We start from the raw sequence: 21,399 nt of genomic DNA on the forward strand, positions 1-21,399 counted from the left end.
GTTTCTCATCTGTAAAATATAGGTGATAACACCTACCTTGAAGGGGTATTGTCAGGATTGATAAAGATTCTAGCAAATGGCAATTGGTCAATAAATTGTAACTATTATTTACATTTCTTGCCATGTTTAATAGAGTTTGACACACTATGTTTTCTTTGTATATGTGGTGTTTGATTAACTTGGCTATTTTCAGATGTTGTGGGTTATGATTTACATCATCTAGAGAATTTTATTGAGAAGTCAGTGAAAATTCTTGCTCTTAGAGGCTTCCAACTAACATTAAATAACCAAGAAAGATATATCCAAATGAGATAGAATTACAAGGAGTACTTCATGGGCTTTTAAACACCCTCTTGTAACATTGCCTTTGGGAATTTAAGTGTAGGACAGCAGAAATTTTATATGTTGTCAATTCAATGTGTTACTGTATTTCAGTTTTTGCTTTTCAATTTAGGCAGAACTGACATGTGATGATGATTTTAGTGATGACAGTCTAAATAGTCTGACTGCCTTTAAGCCAATATTTATGGCTACATAACCCAGATATGATACACATGACTCACCAGGCCATATAAGTCACTGGTATTTTATATCAAGCCAAGATTTTTCTTTTGGCATCCATGTTTCAAGTACTCACATTGTTCCCTTTAACCTTTCCATGCTTTTATTGTGATTGACAACACAAAAGAGTTTTGTGTATCTTGCCTACTTGGACAAAGGTCGGTACTTTTATGTCCCCCAAGAAACATACATACAGTTCTTTAAAAGTTCGGATGCATATATTTTATTATTTCTTTTAAGAACCTAGAATTGTCATAAGTATCATTTGAACAACAAATTATTTCCAACAGATATTTATAAAAGCATTTATATGATATATATAAGAGCCTGGTAAATAGTTTGCAATATAGTAGTCCCCCCCTTTGGAGTTTCATTTTCCATAGTTTCTGTTACTTATGGTCAACTGTGGTACAAAAATATTAAATAGAAAGTTCCAGACATCATCGGCTCCTGATATTCAACCATTGACATTGTCATAGCTTGATGATCTAGAATCACCCCAAACAGATGATCCTCCTTCTAATGCATCATGAGAAGGTCAATAGTAGCCTAATGCTGTGTTATTCACCTCACTTCATCTTCTCATGTAGGCATTTTATCATCTCACATCATCACAAGAGAAGGGTGAGTACAGTACGATATGATATTTTGAGAGACAGGGAGAGAGAGAGACCAAATTCATATAACGTTTATTACAGGATGTTGTTATAAATGTTTGACTTTATTATGTTATTGTTGTTAATCTCTTACTATGCCTAATTTGTAAATTAAACTTTGTCATAGGTATGTATACATAGGTAAAAACATAGTTCATATAGGGTTCAGTACTACCCACAGTTTCAAACATCCACTGAGGGTCTTGGAACAGATCCCTGCAGATAAAGGGGGGACTACTGTCTATTTTTTACATTCCCATCTACGTTTGATGATGTTTGACACATAGTAGATTCTTTTTTATTTTTCTTTCGAGATGGAGTCTTGCTCTGTGGCCTAGGCTGGAGTGCACTGGCATGATCTCAGCTCACTGCAACCTCCACCTCCTGGATTCAAGCTATTCTCCTGCGTCAGCCTCCCAGGTATCTGGGATTACAGGTGCCCATCACCATACCTGCCTAATTTTTGTATTTTTTTTTTTTTTTAGTAGAGATGGGGTTTCACCATGTTGGCCAGGCTGGTCTCGAACTCCTTACTTCAAGTGATCCGCCCGCCTCAGCCTCCCAAAGTGCTGGGATTACAAGCATGAGCCACCACGCCCGCTGACACATAGTAGATTCTTGACCAATACTTGGTCTGATGGATTATTCTTTCTGGTGGCTTATGATTTACACCAACTAATGCATAGGCTGAATTTGACAGTGTCATGAAAGTTGCTGTTTTGGTTCATTCATATACAGTCTACAGATCCTGCAGCTATAATATAATGGCCATAATAACTTTTATTATGAGATATTTATTAGGTGGCTAAAATGTACTAGTTATAAAATTAAAAATAAAATTAGTTATAGTTCTTTTCCAAAGGGCTATTCTGGGTTTACCTTGAAGATGACCAATATAGACTGTGGTGGTTAATACTGTCAACTTGATTGGATTGAAGGATACAAAGTATTGATCCTGGGTGTGTCTGTGAGGGTGTTGCCAAAGGAGATTAACATTTGAGTCAGTGGGCTGGGAAAGGCAGACCCATCCTTAATCTGGGTGGGCACGATCTAATCAGCTGCCAACACAGCTAGAATATAAGCAGGGAGAAAAATGTGAAAAGAGAGACTGAACTAGCTTCCCAGCCTACATCTTTCTCCCATGCTGGATGCTTTCTGCCCTTAAACATCAGACTCCAAGTTCTTCAGTTTTGAAACTCATACTGGCTCTCCTTGCTCCTCAGCCTGCAGATGGCCTATTGTGAGACTTTGTGATCATGTGAGTTAATACTTAATAAACTCCCCTTTATGTGTATATCTATTCCATTAGTTCTGTCCCTCTAGAGAACCCAGACTAAGACCATTAAATGAAATAAAGAAAATCTAGGCTGGGAGCAGTGGCTCATGCCTGTAATCCCACTACTTTGGGAGACCAAGGCGGGTGGATCACCTGAGGTCAGGAGTTCGAGACCAGCATGGCCTACATGGTGAAACCCCGTCTCTACTAAAAATACAAAAAAATTAGCAGGGCATGGTGGTGGGCACCTATAATCTCAGCTACTCTGGAGGCTGAAGCAGGAGAATCGCTGGAACCCAGGAGGCAGAGGTTGCAGTGAGCCAAGATCATGCCATTCCACTCCAGCCCAGGCTGACAACAGCAAGATTCCATCTCAAAAAAAAAAAAAAAAGATCTAATAGCAACAAAGACTCAACATATGAAGTGTATGTATTTGTTTCATAGGTCCATGAGCAAGAACAAATCTGAATACAGTATGTAAGAAGTTGAATTCATCTTTGGCATTATTGAGGTCTTTACTAAATCCTTTCTTAATTTATTTTACCCTATCTCATCAATACATGTCAAGGCAGCTTGCTTCCCAAGTATTAAAACTTGTCTCTGCAAAGGATCTTGAGACTTTCATATCAAGATGAAAATAACTGCCTTAGGTAAAGCCACCTTAATTATCATCCTCACTGGATAGCACAAGGAATAAATTAATTTATAGAATATTAGTCTTCAGACTTCAGATGTGTTTGGGAGAGTACTGAGAGGTTCTTAGAGACTATTTTGGGGGTAACAAGTATTGACCTGAAATCGAACCACTTAAGTGAGCTTTTATTTTACGTACACTTAACCTGGCCTTCCCACAAGATACTTCTTGCAACATTTTATGAAATTTACCAAGCAAGGTTACTTGAGTTACTGGCAAAAATATCCATATATATTAATAGTTCCCAGAAAATGGAAACATGAACCCCAGTAACAAAAGCTCTGTAAAAGACCACATTCCTACCACCAGAATGTAATCTCTCTATGTCATTTAAAGCTGAAAGCAAATTTCACCTTCTCTTTAAGGATATATTAAACTGACATGAAAGGATTTTTCTGCCTCCACTTTTGCTTTCCTAAAATCTCTTCTCTAAAGTGCAGCAAGAGCAATACATAGATCGGATCGTGTCATTACTCTGCATAAAAACCGCCAGTGGTTTTCCATCACACTTAGAATAAAATTCTTAAAAATCCTTACTGTGGCCTATAGGCACCCTGCCTATATCATACTCTCCCTCCCTCAGCATGCTGAGACATCTCAGAATTGTCTTTCATGGACATGCCCAGCTCGCTTCCACTCCAGGGCCTCTGCCCTTTCCTGGGACATTCTTCCCCCAGATCTTCTAAGGTGGCTTCTTCTTGTCAGTCAGGTCTGCCCAGGTGCCACCTTCTCTCATAGGCTTTCCCTGAGCATCTAAAGTAACCTCTCCTTCAGCCCCTCTCTCACCTTGCCTGCCCATGTCATACTCTGCTCTGCATTCTTTACAGTACTTATCCCTCTCTGCATTGACCTTGTTTGTTTTCTGTTGACCTCGGGTAAACACCATGAACGCTGCCTCTCTTCACAGTATCTCCCTCATCTACAGCTGTGCCTGGCATATTCCGGAGGCTCAACATCTACTGAATGAATGAAATACATGGTGACTCAAGTTCTATAACATAAAATTACAAATACTATATAAAATATAGAAATAGGGCTTGCAGTCTTTCTTTTGAAGCACTATAAGAAGAACAATCTAGAGTTTGGATTCAGAACCAAATGGTCACCTTTGGTACAGATGGCATGAAGGAGAAAACTCACACAAAAGGGGTCCAGCAATGGTAAGGGAGGCAGATCTTTCCAGCAGAGGATCCTTGTCTTCCCTTGATTCCTTGTAGGTCATACGTACATGTTCCATTCACAAAGCTGAAGGACTAGAATTTAAAACAAGTCTTGAAAAGAATGATTTTTGCCCTATAACCAGCAATTCTAGAGTGAATCTATAACTAAGCCCATATAAAACATGGGATGGATAATGTCAAATCATTTACAATGTATTATTAAAAATACATGGGCCAGGTGCAGTGGCTCACGTCTGTAATCCCAACATTTTGGGAGGCCAAGGCGAGCGGAGGTCAGGAGATTGAGACCATCCTGGCCAACATAGTGAAACCCCGTCTCTACTACAAAAAATACAAAAAGTAGCCGGGGCATGGTGGTGGGCGCCTGTAATCCCAGCTACTGGGGAGGCTGAGGCAGGAGAATCGCTTGAACCCGAGAGGCGGAGGTTGCAGTGAGCCGAAATCGTGCCACTGCACTCCAGCCTGGTGACAGAGGGAGACTCCATCTAAATATATATATATATATATATACACACACACAATGTGCTTAAAAGTAAGTTATGTTTTCTTTTTGTCAACTTTTATTTTTAAGTTCCGGGGTACATGTGCAGGATGTCCAGGTTTGTTACATAGGTAAATGTGTGCCATGGTGGTTTGCCGCACAGATCAACCCATCACCCAGGTATTAAGCCCAGCACCCATTAGCTGTTCTTCTTGATGCTCTCCCCGCACCTCACAGGCCCCAGAGTGTGTTGTTCCCCTTCATATGTCCATGTGTTCTGCTCGTTCAGCTCTCACTTATAAGTGGGAACATGCAGTGCTTGGTTTTCTGTTCCTGCGTTAGTGTGCTGAGGATGACAGCTTCCAGCTCCATTCCAGAGTCTACGAAGAACTTAAACAAATATACAAGAAAAAAAAATTTTAAAGTGAGCAAAGGGCATGAACATTTTCTTATGTATGTACACATTATTGGGTCAGGCAACATGGTAGGTGCATTGTGTACAGGATCTCATTTATTTCTGCAAGGTAGTTGATATACCCTGTTCCAGAAGAGGAAACCAAGTCTGAGAGAGGTTAAATAACTAGTCTACAGCCTAGGCAAAAGAGAGATGATCTTTGAACTCCAATTCATGCAGTGGTCAAGGGGTATCCTCTTTGATTCCAACATGTTTAGAATGTTTTAAGGTTTTTATTTTTCTGAATGCCTTCAAATGTGACAAGTATGCTCTACTGATCCCTATTGTGTCAGACCCAGCCTGATCTAACATTTATATTACCAGCCTGGCCCCAGCCAAAGGAGCTGGAGTTTTTCAGATTCTGGTGCTAACCTGAATTCTACCTACCACTTTTTTACAAAGAGGCCTCTGCCGTGTTTGTACCAGCGGCAGGATGACTTGAAGCTCTCCATGGACATGCGGTGGGGGTGGAGGTGTTGATGGATATTGTCTTGGCTTTTGCCTTATGTGGGATTTTTAAGAAATGTGCAGGAAAAAAAAAACAGGAAAGTGTATTAGGAGAAGGCAGGATAGAAGTTTTCCTCACGTGGAGAGAGCAGGAGAATGGAGGAAGTGACTGCTAGAAGCAAAACTCTAAGAAAAAAACAATTTTACTTGGAGCTTAAAAAAGATTTTGCTGTGTAATATGCATTGTAACTCTTCTCCCATCTCCCCAAGGCATCTTTGGTAAAGATGTCATTGTTGGGCTTTTTGTTTTCCATGGCACAATGCACTGAAAGGGCCTCAAGGGGAAAGCAAGTCATCTCTGGAAAGCTTAGCCAGAATTTGCAACAGAAAGAGTGGGAATTTTGGAATCAGGTCCTAGGCTTGCAAAAGAGCTCTTTTTCACAGCCTTAGCTTCCTCCTTTGTAAAATGGAAAAAAAAATAGTTTCTTTTTTGCAAAGTTGTTGTGAGAATTAAATAACACTCATGAGGGGCATTGTATGGAGCTTGGCACATTCTAGGCCCTCTTTTTATATTGAACTAATATGATCTTCTCTGTAATTCCCATGAATTAATTCCAGTTCTATTTTGCAAAACATTGATTCTTTAACCTTTTTCATGTAATGGTGCTGCAGTTTGTCTAGATCCTTCAAGAAGAGAAAACGCATATCGACATCTTTGTATCTAGTTGCTCTCAAGCTTAAAATGATGTCATTTTTCAATTATTGCTTTTATTATACAGTAAAAACATATTTAGAAGAGACTCAAGATAAATATTAAAAGTTAAGCTAGTTACTGAACAAATTTCTTAAATATTTATGAAAAATAAGATCAACACACATTTGACCATGGCAGCTTTTCTAAAGGCAAAGGATCTAATTTGGTGATTAACTAACCATATTGAGCACTCATTAGGTGTCAGGGATGTACCAGTTCTTCTACTGTGTTTGGGTGTTTTTAATAATGAATAACCAAATACAAAAATCAAAGTAGTTTAAACAATGAGGAGCATTTATTATCACTCTTAAAAATAAATTCCCAAGGTGGGCAATTGCACGGATGGCTCAATGGCTTTACAATGTGAAAGATCCAGCCACTTGCTATCAATTCTTTTCTCTACATTACCTTGGTTCTTTGCAAGACAACCTTGAAATTCCAGGCTCACATATAGAAATAACAACATATGGCTGAGGAAGGCATTTTCTCTCCTGTGATTCTTCTTATCAGGGAAGAAAACCTCTCTACCCGCTCAAGACTTCTCAATTTCCTTTATCCAGAATTGGGCTACCTCTCTATGTCCCCAGGCAGTGCTTCTCAATTTTTTCACACCATGACACAAATACAAAGATAAAGTTTTTGTGACACAGAGGGGTACCTGGGTAATGTTGCTTGTGGCCAGTCATACCATCCCAGGGCTTCAGCAGCTCAGCCTCACTTGAATGTCCCAAGGGCTTAAGGGATCCATACCTTATCACATCTATGACCCATCTGAGACATACCAGGGTATGCTGGCACATAGATTGGTATGCTCTGCTCTAAGCTACAAGGGAGGGTGAGAGAGCATGCATCCATATACATGCTCTAGTGAGAGAAGGATCTGCCAACGAGGAGGCTCTGCCAAGTAGTAGGAAGTGGTGGGGCAACCAACCGCATCAGTCATCTTTTCAAGGGTGCCTTCATCTATTCTAATTTTCACAACACATTTTAGGAGGAAGTATTCTGTGGAGGATAAAACCAAGGCTTATAATTTAAATGACTTGCCTGAGGTCACAGAACCAGTGAGTGGTTCAATTGACACAGCAGATGCAGATCCAGGTGTGTGCTGGGAAATGTTTAACAACCACCTTTCCAAATGTAGTTCCAACATGGCTATTGGTTAATATTTTCATTTAAGATAAAAATAAAACAACAAAAATGTATGTTAGAGCTTATTAGTCAATGATGTGACTTCATTGCTAAATTGAATGTTTTTATGCTATTCACCATGTAACAGTTATAGACACGACATATCTTTTACATTTAATCTGCATAAAACATTTTCTCTGTCACTTAAGCCTAGACCAAGCTTGTCCAACCCTGGGCCTGTGGGCCGCATACAGCCCAGGATGGCTTTGAATGCAGCCCAACACAAATTCGTAAACTTTCTTAAAATGTGAGATTTTGTGTGTGTGTGTGATTTTGTTTCGTTTTGTTTTGTATTAGCTCATCAGCTATCGTTAGTGTTAGCGTATTTTATGTGTGGCCCAAGACTATTTTTCTTCTGCCACTGTGGCCGAGGGAAGCAAAAGATTGGACACCCCTGGTCTAGCCCACAACCAACAAAGCAATAAGTGAAGCCCTCATCTGTGGTGTCCGCTGATCAAGCTACCAAAGAAAACTCACTAAATGTGGTACTGGGAAGAGATGTACAATTACATATAGGGAATTTCCACCATGCAGACACAATGCATGTAAATTGCCTAAAGAACAAAGACAATATTAAAATGTATTAACATAATTTGGAAGTGATGTTTTTATCACATACTACCTTTGTTTAAAATTTCTTTCATTGGAAGTTTATATAACTTAATTTTTATTTCTATTTTTATATTTATTTATTTATTTATTTATTTTTGAGATGGAGTCTCACCTTGTCACCCAGGCTGGAGTGCAATGGCGCAATCTCAGCTCACTGCAACCTCTGCCTCCTGGGTTCAAGCAATTCTCCTGCCTCAGCCTCCCAAGTAGCTAGGATTACAGGCTCCCGACACCACACCTGGCTAATTTTTGTATTTTTAGTAGAGACGGGGTTTCACCATGTTGGCCAGGCTGATCTCAAACTCCTGATCTCAGGTGATCCACCCACCTCAGCCTCCCAAAGTGCTGGGATTATAGGCATGAGACACTGCACCCAGCCTATATCATTTAATTTTTAATAATGAGTATTTAACAAACAGCAGGCAAAATTTCTGAAAACTTAATAATCTGCTGTCATGAGCCAGTATAGGCCAGCTCTCCACACCACGGACTGGAACTAAGTTCAGCACTCTTTCCACTCCTGCTGCCTTTACTACCAGCATGTAAAAGCAATGATGCTCAGTATCGTATGGGGGACAAACCTGGGTACCCGTCATTAATTTCTGTGACCCTGGGTAGTTTCTACCAGATGCTTAGTTTTCTCTTCTATAAAGAAGGAGATTAAGAGTCCTTGCCCTGTCTACCTGCAAGGGTTTTTGAGAGGATTAAACTGGTTAGTCTGTATGATAGTGCTTTGTAAACTGCAGAGTCAGGTTCAGATAAAAGGCTTTATGATGATGACAATTTCATCACTGTTTTCAACCAGGCCACCATTGTTAAGGATGCAGTGTGTCGCTGCTTTCAAAAGTATGGTTTAGTTTGAGATCTTCTGTAATGCCCAGGATAGACAGTAAACACCCAGAAGAATTGTTCTGAAGAAGCCCACTCAAATTTGTGCTAGTCTTTACTTAGCACAAATAGGTACCTATATTGGGATGAAAACTATTTATTTGAAGCTTATAATTCACTCTTTTCTAGCTGCTGCTGGATTGTCTGACGGGTCTTTCCTGGAGTTATGGAATACTTCTCAATTTCAATAGTTGAATAAAGGTGCTTTTTTTTTCCGTCATGCAGGCTAGGGTGCAGGGGCATGATCTCGGCCCGCTGCAACCTCCACCTCCTGAGTTCCAGTGATTCTCCTGCCTCAGCTTCCCAAGTAGCTGGGATTACAGGCGTGTGCCACCAGGCGTGGCTAATTTTGTATTTTCAGTAGAGACGGGGTTTCCCCATATTGGCCAGGCTGGTCTTGAACTCCTGGCCTCAAGTGATCCACTCGCTTTGGCCTTCCAAAGTGCTGGGATTACAGGTGTGAGCCACTGCACCCAGACTATTTTTAATTTCAATTTTTTAAAAAGTTGCTTTGCTTTTTGCACCAGATCAACTCACCAAGTTATTTTCTATGGATTATACCCGTGCACATAATGTGGTCTCCTGATTATAAATTAAATATCCCTAATGTCCACGTTGAAACACTCTCGAAACTTAAATGACCATAAACTATTTGCCTTGAGTTTGCTGAACTTGTCTTTGGGCTGTAAAAAACTCTTTTCTGCCAAGCTCTTTTCCGCCAAGCTCTTTTCCACATCAGGCCCTTTGCCCACGCTGACCCCTCTACCTGGAAAGTTCTCCCCTGATTATGAAGCTGACTCCTTCTCATCCTTTAGATCAAATGCTGCCTTCTTAGAGAGGTCTGCACTGAACACCTGTTTCAAGTCATCTCCCCGATCTGTTTCCTTATTTATTTTCTTCACAGCATGGATCACAGTATGCAATTTCCTTTCTATCTGCTGACTTATTTGTCTATGCCTCTTATTATTATGTCGGCTCTTTGTGGGCAGGGCTTGCCCATTGATGTCATTATCTACCTCCAGTTTCCCACACAGTGCTTGGTGCACAATAGCTATCTGATGAACAGATGAACTTATCTGACAAGATCCACTCTAGTATTGTAAGGCTGTGGCCATATATGGCTATCTTGAGGTGAAAGCCTACCCTAAAGACTGTCCAGGACTTGGCCTCTGGTGCTCACAGTTGCCCAGGTTTCTCTCAGTCCCCAGGATGAGCCACAGTGGTAGCATAAGACTGCTGGCTGCTCCCCTCTGCCTCTCCCTAATGGGGCTGCCCAGTGATGTCACACAGGACAGGATTCTGTAATCCTTTTGATTCTGTAACAGTCCTCTAAGCAGCTAAGTTTCTCATAACGTATTATGATGTAGGGGAGGGAGGAAGCAGGGCCAGGGTAGGGGGCACATCCTCTCCCTGAATGAAATTCATTTAGGGGCACTGTCTGCTCGCATGTTCTGCTCTGGGAGAAAATGGGTAGCAGAAGCTACAATTTGTACTAAGCTAATGAAAAGAGAGAAAAGAAGAATGGGGAAGAGAAGGGCAAAGAAGGCAAAAAGAGAAGAGAAGAAAAAGGGAGGAGAGAGAAGGAGAAACGAGAAAAGAGGAAACCAAATGAAGAGGATGTGTGAGAGAAAAAAATATGAAACAGGTAGTGAGGGAGGAAGGAATTGTTGAACCTATGTTCTGGTTGGCTTTCTAACTCTTGAGTAGTGACTGGCTTCAGTGTAAAAGGATGGAAAGGATGGTGAGGGGTATTCTCAAATACTAGCCTCCTGAGGGGGTCATTTACATTACTGCATATATTTTGAGAGGCCCAGGCAAGTCTGCCTCAAGGGTGACTCTCCTGGAGAGTAATTTGGGAGCAGGAATGTAAACCTTTTTTTAAGTCACAATTGTGGTGGAAAGGGAAAGAGAGTATTGCTGACCAGATTAAGCTTTAGACTCCACACTACAGCCCCTGTCCTCACCCTGAGCCTCTCAATTACTAGGCTATCAACACACACTAAATTCAGGACTTTAAAGCCAATCTTGTAGATAATCTTTTTCTTTGTTAACTGAAATATAAACAGATTTCCAAAGCAGAGCAGGATGGTTTTATAATATACCTATAAAAATTACTAAAATGTTATCATCATGGCAATATATTCCCACTAAAATCTTACTATGAACATCCCAAATATGTGTAGGAGGCCCGGCAAAGTCTTACAGTTCAGAAGAGAACTTTCAATCCTCTTTTTTCAATGTTATTTTCCCCTTCTATCTGTCCCCCCTTCTTAGCATAAGGTTTAATAAAAGGGGATGTGATGATATTAAACATATTTAATCAGACAATATTGATATCTTTGTTTCAAATTTTAAAATATTAATCTTATAACCCATGAGTTTCCTAGTTCATACCAAAATGTCCCTGCAAGCTGTATTCAGAAATAAATAGTAGGAAGGTGCTGCTTTATCGGCAGTCTGTACAATGCGTAGACTCCTTAAAAATTTCTTTCTGTTCATATTTTCTATTTCTCTCCCTCTTCTTCTACAATTGACCCAGATTCTCCAAGTGCAGAACTGAGAGAAGAAAGGTGTGGAAGCCTAAAGGAAGGAAGCAGAAAGATAGGCAGGCTTTTCAAGTTTTCTATGGTCCACTACCGTCACTAGTGACCCAGCTTCTGCTTATGAATAAGAAAATTTGTCTTTTAAGAGCACTCCAAATGGTTGCCATATGAGCTTTTCTAGTTCAGAATGTTAATGAGTCCACCAGCATGCTACTCATGCTGTTACTTGTCTGGAGTATTAAGGATTCCAAGAAGGTAGCGTTTCAAAGATCTCTGATCTAATTTCTTTTTTTGGGGGGTGGGGGAGATATGTGGAGAATTAGGAAATGTATCCTCAGATGATACTGAGACCAAATGCATAGTGAATTTTATTTTTATTTTGTATATGTGGAAATGATCCATGTTCATCTTCTTCTAAGAAATTCTGGCCGGGAACAGTGGCTCACGACTGTAATCCCAGCACTTTGGGAGGCCGAGGCGGGTGGATCACGAGGTCAGGAAATTGAGACCATCCTGGCCAACACGGTGAAACCCTGTCTGAACTAAAAATACAAAAAAATTAGCCAGGCGTGGTGGCAGGCGCCTGTAGTCCCAGCTACTCGGGAGGCTGAGGCAGGAGAATGGCATGAACCCGGGAGGCGGAGCTTGCAGTGAGCCGAGATTCTTCCACTGCACTCCAGCCTGGACGAAAGAGCGAGACTCTGTCTCAAAAAAAAAAAAAAAAAAAAAAAAAAAAAAAAAAAAATTCTAACCCCAAAGATAATGAGTAATTTTTGGATTCCTTGAAGATTTGGTTTGCCAGTGACTGGCGATTATATATTTGATCCTGTTGTTAGGTTCTAGGTCTAAAAGTGAAGGAAACAGAACCTTCCCCAAAGTCATGTTGAGAAAATTAGAGATGGCTTTTTACAACTTTAAAAGCAGCAGCTAAATATTTGCTGAATGCCAGAAAGAATAAATAGGTTGCTTTTGATCTAAGAGTTGGGGCAACAAAATGGTTTAGGAGATAGAAAGTAGTCGGGTGCAAATTGCTATAGTGAGCTCCTCAAGTAAAATAGAGGCCTTCAACATAAATTTACCTTTTTTACTGGCCAGAACTCAATTTGGCCAGTAAAAGAACCTGCCTTCTACAATGAAGTCTTTGGTTCGTGTGTGCATCAGAACATCTTTTAAAAATACGGACTTTTCTTCTTCTTTTCCTGCGAATGTGGTGTATGTCAAATTCGTGAACTGGTTAAGCCGCTGACAAGAGAGGGAAGGGCACCCCAGCCAATGGGAACCCGTGGTGGTGATGTACTGCTCCTAGGCTGCGATTCATTGGCTGCCTAGGGTTTGTCATTCTATCCCCGGCGTCTGCAAGCAGCGTGGGTCGGGTTTTCCAGCTAGCTAAACTGGATTTTGGCCGCCGGCACGTGCAGTTTCTATTAACTTTAGCTCATCTCTACCTCTTAATAGAAGCAGCTGTTATGTTTCTGATTATTCTCCTGATTTTGAAAAATCCTGTTCCCTTAACCTACCTCATTGGAGGTCGTTGGAGGTCCCCTGGGACAGAACCACGTGATTATCTAACATGTGCAAATAAATACAATGTGGAATCCCCTGAACTACAGAGGGCAAACCTGCCAGAAACTCAGAGCATGTGCCCCATGCGTGAATCAGTTGCACTCGCACATTGGTGGGCGGTGGTAGCGTGCTTGTGTCTCTGCCCTTTGGGTCGCGAGGTGTGTGGCCGTGGCACCTGCTTGGGCTTCCTGGGGTCACTGGGAGAGGAAGGCTCTGGAGGAGTGGGACTCTGGGGTAGGGGGGTCTGGCAGCTGCCTGGGACCCACCATGGGTTCGAAGGGCAGCGGCCAGACCGCGACGGCGCCCAAGAAGGGTGGACAGCTTCGGGTCTGTGCTCGGGGCTGCGTGTACACCATCTTCGCAGGGAGTGGGGTTTGTATCTGCAGGCAGGTAGAAGAGCCAGGGCTCGGGGCGCGGACGCCGTAGGGGTAGCTTCCGAGTCCCTACTTGGCCAAGGGCCGGGCACGGAGGGGCTGTCGATCTACTGGGCACCTAATAGCCGCACATTCTGTCCAGTCCCTGGCGCCGGCACGTGAAGGCCCGGGTCCTGGCTGCTATCCGGGATCCGGACGCTCCCTTCGGCTTCGGCCTGGTGCTCCAGGCCGTAAGGGAACGGCGGCGGCAGCAGCAGCGGCAGAGAAAGAAGCTGGGTAAGGCAGTGACGTCATCTGTGGCGGCCCCTCCCCCGCCCACCAGCCCTCACCGCAGTTCCTGCCCAACGACATCCGGGTCTCTGTAGCTGCGCGCCGCGCCGCAGCTGTAGCGGCGGCGGAGCCAGCGGGGCGGGGCGAGCGGAGGGGTGGGGGAGGGGCGACGCGGTCGTGAGCGCGCCTGCGCGGGGCCGCGCTAGAGGCGGCGGCGGCGGCGGTGGCGGCGCTAGGGACGGGAGCGCGCGCGGGAGCTAGAGAGCAGTGGTCTCGGCGCCGGTCCGGCCCGCAGCTTCGGGTCCTCAGGCGGCTGTTGCTCCGGAACGGGTGGTTGGGGAGGGGGGGGTGGGGGGACTCTAGACAGGTGAGGCGCGAAAGCGATGAGTCCTCGGCTCTTCCTCCTCCTTCTCCCGGACCCGCTCTCTGCCTCCCTCTCCAACGCCCGGATGATCTGAGCCGCGAGGGCGCCGACAGCCGGGGGCCCGGACGCAGCCCGGCTCCTCCCCTCCTCCGCCCCTTCCCCGGCCTGACCTGGCCCGCCGCTGCCGCGGTGACCCCTCCCCCGGCTGCCGCCCTCGCCGCCGCGGTGACCCCCTCCCCGGCTGCCGCCGCCGCCGCCTCGGCCGACCAGGGACCTGCCCGCCTGCGGCTGCTCCGGGTAAGTGCGGCGCTCGGGCCGACGGCGGGCTGGCGGGCGGTGCGGGCCTGCGCGGCGGCGGCGGCGGCGGCGGGCAGGCCTGGGGCCTGTAAACAAGCCGGGCGTCTGCCCGGGCGCTCCCGGGAGGAGACGCGACAACTCCACCCCCTGGCCGGCCTCCTCCCCCGAGCCGGGCGGCGGGCGGCGAGGGGTTAACGCTCGGCGAGGGCGGTGGCGGGGAGGCGGGGGCGGGGTGTTAGTGGCGGTGGCGCGGGGAGGGGGCGCGACCCTCTGGCAGTCCGCGGCCGAGATGGGTGTTTGTGGCGGCGACGCAGGCGACGGCCGCAGGTCGGCCTGGCCGGAGAGCGGCCTGCAGAACTTTTCCCGAGCGGGGAGGGGGCGTCCCCGCGCCCCCACCCGCTCGGGCGCGCCGCCCCGGCTGTCCTGGGCTTCAGCCCCTGGGAGGGAGGCGGGGAGACTTCCTTTGAACCGAGCTTAGCCTCGAAAAACCTAATTCTGTAGAAATTGCTTAAGGTTTTACAGGGGGCAGGGCTGAGAGACTCCTTCAGAACTCAAGTCAGTGAGTGATGCCTCCAGTTCATTCATTATTAAGGCATCGAACAAATCCATTGAAGTAAATTCCGATTTCTTATCCTTTTAACTACGTAAATCGGGTAAAACTTCTTGATGTTAGAGCTTGGTTGAGGTATGGTTCTGTTCTGCTTGTAGATTTTAAATAAACTTGGAGCCTTTTCTTGAAAGACAGCTGGCTGTGGAGAGCCTTCTACCAACTGCAGTTTTAGATACGTTTTGAAAATTTCATCACCTGAGGTATTTTTCTTCTCTCCTGAAACACCACATGGTACAAATCCACAAAAGTCATGCTTCAGTTGTCCAAGCCATGGGATCTGTGTGCTAGCCCCACCTCACCGCAAGTTTCCTGCTCATTGGAATAATGAGCTGAATGTGTTTTAAGAAGTGGTTGGAAGAGTATGAGAGATAGGTATCATTTTCTCAAAGGAAATGATTTTGACATTATTGAGAGAAATTAGACATTTTAACAATTGTTTTGTAAAACAGTCTTTTCAAACTTGCACTTTGGGGTTTTAAACACAACCACTTTACATGTGTTGCGCTCCGAAAAGTGGAGGGATTTGTTGAAACACTACTCTGCTGAGACTTAGGGTTCCAGAGCACTCGGGAATTTAGCATAGCTTGGTCCCCAACTCTCTTTGAAACACTTCACTTTTATACTTTTATCTTGCTACATATTGGGCCTTTTCCAAAGATTGTATTTCTGTAACTCCTTATTTTACAAATGAGAAAATTGAAAATAAGGAGATTCTCTGTTCTTAGATGCTGCTTTTACTGACTTAATGCTTTCTTTACCAATAAATAATTTGAAGCACAAAGTAACATTTCCTAGTGTTATAGTTTTGTTCTTGTTATGTGTAACTTATATGTATCTGATTAAACTTCCAGTCATGTAAGGATGATTACTTTTAACCTGGAAGTTTACAGCAGTACCACATTATTGAAACTATAATGAACATCCTGCACATGGCAGTTGCCTAAGACATTTTAATTTGATATCATAAAACATTTTTAGATCGGTGAAGTAATTACATTATGGGAAAGGTGTATTAAGACTGATAATGTTTGAAGTTAACTACCTCAATTATATTTGAGAAATAATAGTCATCAAATTGCTTTTTATTTGGCTTGTATCTTTTTATGTATTTTGTGTACATATTGTATCTTTTTACATGAGGGGCTGAGGTATATGACCTGTTGAAGGGAACAGTGCAGTAGGAGACAAGGATTGTTTAGTCATGGCTGTGCTCCAAAATATCTGTGTCCATGGACAAGTCCTTTAACCTCTTGAGTTTCAGCTTCCAAATCAGTAAAGCCAGTTGGGCAGATTAGATTATCACATGTACTGTCCAGTTATTACATTTTTAAATTTTTTTAATCAATACTGTGTGTCTAGTCTACATACCGTTGCCAAATAAATGCCTGTTATGTGTCAGGCACTTAGATGTTTCAGTGTTCTAAGGCTGGATTTCTTTCTCGGTTCTGTTTTATTTAACAAATTCTAAGTTGGTGATGGTTCTTTAGAAAAGCTGCTCTTGTATTCTTGTAAGCTATTGATTTTTCTTTTGGGATTGGGATGTGTAGGGAAACTTGAGAGGAAGGAGGATGGAGATTTCATGAGAGACAAAGGGTGGTTGAGACTACAGGTTTGAACAAGCACAGGACCCTTGGTAGTCTGATGTGAAGGACATTATAAAAACACATTATGAAGGTTTTTTCTGTCACTTCAAGCTGGGTCTTATCTTGTTAAACCTTTCAAAATTCTCTAATACCTCATTTATTTTTGAAAGAAATCTATAGCAACATCATTTTGTCATGTAAATATTGCTGAGCAGTTACTAAATACCTATAGTCTTTTAGTTTGTTCAGATTACATCTAGGCCATTTGTTTACTCTAATAGCTAATAGAATGTACAGCTGATTTTGGTTTAACTGTGCGTGCTTATTTGTAATTTTTAACCAAGAAGTGGCATATGTCCAGAAGGAACTTGTTATCTCTGAAATACTCACCCATGAGAGCTGGATTAATTTTTTAAGATGTAAATCTATGCTCATGTAGAAATAATATAACAAGGTGATATTTTGATGATCCTCTCAAATGATTATCTAACTCTTGCCTGGGCACCTGACTCTGAGTCAGTATACTCTTGAATACTTTCCATCCTTAATCAAATCAGGAGAAAGAGACGGCCATGTAAGAAAATTGGCCACGGCAGGGTTTTGTAAGAGTTAAGCAAGAAGATAAAACAAGGCATGGCCCTGTGAAATATATAAACCTTGGAGAAGGGGAGAAGGTATAGTGAGGCAACTGGGTAAAAGTTGTGTCTTCCTCTAAAGTAATTTTATGTCACAATATGTCCTGTCTTCCATCTCAAATAACAAATTTTAAAATTAAGTTGTGTTTGTTATTTTGCTATTAGCCAAGATATATAAATTAACTGACCTGGGATTATTAGCCATTTGTATATGAAATAAACTTGGGTTAATCTATATCAAAATCAAAAGATTGATTATATTCTTTACCCTTCACTGTTTCAAATGTCTTATGTTCTCCATATTACGTAACCATTTTATACTTCATTCTGAGTCTCCAGAATATATTCTTTGATGATTTTGACCTTTGAATGTCCTAGCTATCCATGTACTACCTATATAATCTCGTTACCAGGCTTTTCTTTTGCTGAGGCAGGTCAGAGCTAGAGAAAGTAAGCAATTGAGAGAGGCAAGTTTCTGTATACCTGTATCTAAAATGTAATAGACTTTATAATTTTTGTAAGGAACTGAGGAAAGGTACAGGCTTTTAATGTGTATCAATAAACTAGACTCTTATACTGTTTTTATAATATTAGAGATGTTTTAAGCTTCCTTGAGTAAATATGTGATAAAGGAGGGATCTTGAGTTTTTATAATTCTTAATATGTTTATTTGGAATCCATTGACCAAGTGTATGTAGTATCCATATGTAAGATCTGGATTAAAAGCAATTAGTTTCTGTGGCTGATACGATTTAGAATTAAGATCTTTTGAGACTAAACTACTTCTAGATACAGAAGAAAGTAATGAAAGCCATACTTTCTTGGCCATTTATTTGTGTTAGGCTTTAATTTTTTGCCATAACCCTCTAAAATATATGATGTTATCCTCATTTTATAAATAAGGAAATACAGGGTCAGAGAACCTAAATAACATGCCAGGATCAGATCTGGGTAGATATAAAAGTATTTTTCAAGATATTACTGAGTGGATTTTTCCCAATTAGATGAACCTCCTTATTACCAGGAACCAAAATTTCAAAAGCTAAACATTAACACTTACGATTCATAGATTCCTAGAGTTAAGCAAGTCCATGTAAGTTTATGTAAAGTCTTCCAATGCAAGACTAATGTTTTCTTCTAAAACATTCAGAAAAGATTTAAGAAATTAAGTTCATTTTCTCATTCCCAAAGTTTCAGAAGTTAACAAAGCTAAACATTTTATGTCTTCAAGTACCATTGTTTAGGTTAAGGAATGGAATCCATGTTAATTCTCAAGTGGTTGATATCCTTAATGAAGGATCTAGGGAAATGTTTCTGAACAGATGTAATCAGTAGAGCCACATTGAAGGGCCCCGTGGTGGACATGGTGATAAAACTAACCTTTGAAAGAAAGGACAGAGTTTGAGTCCCTGTTCTTCTACTTCGTAGCCAGGTGTTCCTGGGTAAGCTACTTGATTTCTTAAACCTGTTTTTGTTTTATGTCAAGTGGAAATACTTTTGTCGTAAGGTTATCTTGAAGATTTAATGAAATAATTATATAAAGCATTTGAGATCTTTTCTACCATGAAGAAAGTGCCAAATAAATGGTAGCTGTTATTATTGAGTATATGAAATCTTGAGATACTTAGGGGTATAGAGACTTGCTTAGTATGAGAGGGTTGTCTTTCAGTATAGCTTTTGCAGTGTGCCTGGAAGCCAAACTAGAGATTGAGTAGAGAATTTAGAAGACATTGTAAACTCTGTGAGTTTAGAGAGCTTGCATTTGAATAGACTAAAAGTTAAGACGTAATAGAAGAAAGAGAAAGTTGAGTATGAGTAGCTTTATTTGGCTCTGCAAAGCTGGCAAGATGTCAAGGGTTTGGAGTTAATGATTAGGTGGGAGTAGATGGTTAAATTGCGGATAAAGAGTAACAGTAATAAAGCAAAGGTGAATGTTCAGGCTAGAATGATCAGTCAGTAAGGAAGGACAAGGGTTGGTATTTTGAAGAGGAGTTACAGTTTATGGTTAGAAATGAGCAGGAAGATATCATTGCTACAGGAAAGGATGCAAAAGAGTAAGGAAACTAAATCATTCTGATTAACTCAGTTATTACCATTTTAAAAAAATGGAGTCTTTATAAAAGGCATTAAGGCTTTATATGTGAGTTCTAGGTTAAGTCTGAAAAATTGTCTTGGAATAGTGTGTGTCTTACTACTGCAGACCCAAACCAAGATACTAGCATTCCAACTGGTCTCTTTCCTGCTAGCATCTTGTACTGCATCTCCTCCCCGATTCTATAAACCATCAAAATTCTTTCTAAACTATGGTTTTTCATTATATCATTTCTCTCAGTATACTTCAGTGACTCCCATTTACCTCTGGAATAAAGTTCAGATTTCTTGGTTTGGCTTTTGACACTTTCCATGATTGGACCTCAAGACATTAGTCTGTTATAACCAAACTAGTACACTTGCTATCTCTGGAACACGCTCTTTTCTCTCCATGGATCTTTGCTCATGCTAGTGTGCAGTCTGGAATTTGTTTCTTTCCTTCTCCAGCTTTGGTTTTCTCTTTTAGCAAAGCTCATTTCTAATATTTCTTCTTCCACAAAGTCATCTCTGACCCCCAGAGTGTTTAATCTCTCCTTTCTCTGTACTTGAAGCAATGTCTGTGTATTATTTCTATCATATGTTTTACCTTTAGGTATTTGTGTCTAAATTATAATTGCATTCAGTTAATTCTAAAGGGAAAAATAAATTTTTACTTTACACAAAGGCTAGCGGCTAGCACAGTGCTTTATGGATAGTAGACATTCAGATATTTGGTAAGTATTAAGCAAAATCTACCTGGAGTGAAAGTGATTGTTGTAGGAGGAGGTGGTAGAAGTAGTTACAAGCTTTATCGTAGCAGATGTTTCTGACTCTCTTCCTGTATGTTATTTTTTCTGAACCTGGATATTTAAGTGTGAAGATTATACAAATCTGAAGTGTGGCAGTGTTCTTATATTGATGTAGAAGACTAGGTTGACTGATTCTGGACCTACAAGCTTCATTTTAACTTCCTACATTTTGGCTTTGAGGGTTAACAGGACGTTTATAATCACATATCTCTTTTCAGAGTATTTTACATTTGCAAATATTATCATGAACTTTGTGTCCTTTTAACCAGAGAGGAATTGTGGAATCACAGGAATTAGATGATGTGTTAAAGAAGAGAGATAACTATCAGCTGATTTAATTTGAACCCAACAAGTATCTAATAATATGCATACTCTGTGTTCAAATAAACCTCTAAGCTAGACTTTCAAGCTTATCAAAATGCTAGACTATTTTCAGTGTTTAGAAAATACCAGCCAGGTGTGGTGGCTTACGCCTGTAATCCCAGCACTTTGGGAGGCTGAGGCAGGCGAATCACAAGGTCAGGAGATGGAGACCATCCTGGCCAACATGGTGAAACTTTGTCTCTACTAAAATACAAAAAATTAGCCAGGCGTGGTGGCACGGGCATGGTGGCCACACGCCTGTAGTCCCAGCTACCCAGGAGGCTGAGCAGGGGAATTGCTTGAGGCACAGGGAGGCACAGGTTGCAGTGAGCCAAGATTGCATCACTGCATTCTAGCCTGGCAACAGAGCAAGACATCGTCTAAAAAAAAAAGAAGAAGAAAAAAGAAAATACATAGTAAAATTTATTGGCTTTTTAAATGGATAATTTCATATAGTCAGTCAGTGCCGGCTTAGATCCATTTGTTGGAGAACAATGCTAATGAGACCTCTTGATACTTTGTGTTCCTCTTATGTTTTCCTAGCCTTGACGTTAGCAACTAACAATGATAACTAACATTATTGAGCTCTTATGTGCCAGGGACTATTACAATAGATTTTCAATTATTATCTCATTAAATCTTCACAGCAGCCCTATGAGCTAGATACTGTTACTACCTATATCTTAACAGATGAGGAAATTTGAAACAGAGCAGTTATTTGCCAAG

General features: G+C 41.7%; 1 protein-coding gene and 2 long non-coding RNA genes across 18 annotated transcripts in view; 1 reads left to right on the forward strand and 2 right to left on the reverse strand.

Moving 5' to 3' along the window:
- Positions 1–4,894: 4,894 nt before the first annotated feature.
- LOC134808361 (uncharacterized) lies at positions 4,895–10,457 on the reverse strand. Its single transcript, XR_010151141.1, has 3 exons — positions 10,336–10,457; positions 7,549–7,656; positions 4,895–5,239 (listed from the first exon to the last, which is right to left on the reverse strand). It is a non-coding gene; the product is annotated as an uncharacterized LOC134808361 (long non-coding RNA).
- Positions 10,458–10,493: 36 nt separating this feature from the next.
- The window catches only part of PPM1A (protein phosphatase, Mg2+/Mn2+ dependent 1A), a 47,160-nt gene continuing 36,254 nt past the window's right edge, over positions 10,494–21,399 (forward strand). For 2 of the 16 annotated variants that reach the window (XM_063793489.1, XM_063793497.1), the window contains exons 1-2: positions 14,477–14,603; positions 15,312–15,413. Coding sequence is in view for 1 of the 16 variants with exons in the window: in XM_001167412.8 (XP_001167412.2) it covers positions 10,639–10,837 (199 nt within the window). In the remaining 15 variants the exon portion in view is untranslated. Of the gene's footprint in view, positions 10,838–11,731; positions 11,991–13,341; positions 13,457–13,814; positions 13,949–14,123; positions 14,604–15,311; positions 15,414–21,399 lie in introns of those variants that run through there. The other 14 variants (XM_063793491.1, XM_063793492.1, XM_063793488.1 and 11 more) reach the window with 13 other exon arrangements.
- On the reverse strand, positions 12,091–12,902 carry LOC112205383 (uncharacterized). Its single transcript, XR_010151142.1, has 2 exons — positions 12,815–12,902; positions 12,091–12,277 (listed from the first exon to the last, which is right to left on the reverse strand). It is a non-coding gene; the product is annotated as an uncharacterized LOC112205383 (long non-coding RNA).

Source organism: Pan troglodytes, chromosome 15 (assembly GCF_028858775.2).
Source record: "Pan troglodytes isolate AG18354 chromosome 15, NHGRI_mPanTro3-v2.0_pri, whole genome shotgun sequence".
Taxonomy (NCBI): Eukaryota; Metazoa; Chordata; class Mammalia; order Primates; family Hominidae; genus Pan; species Pan troglodytes.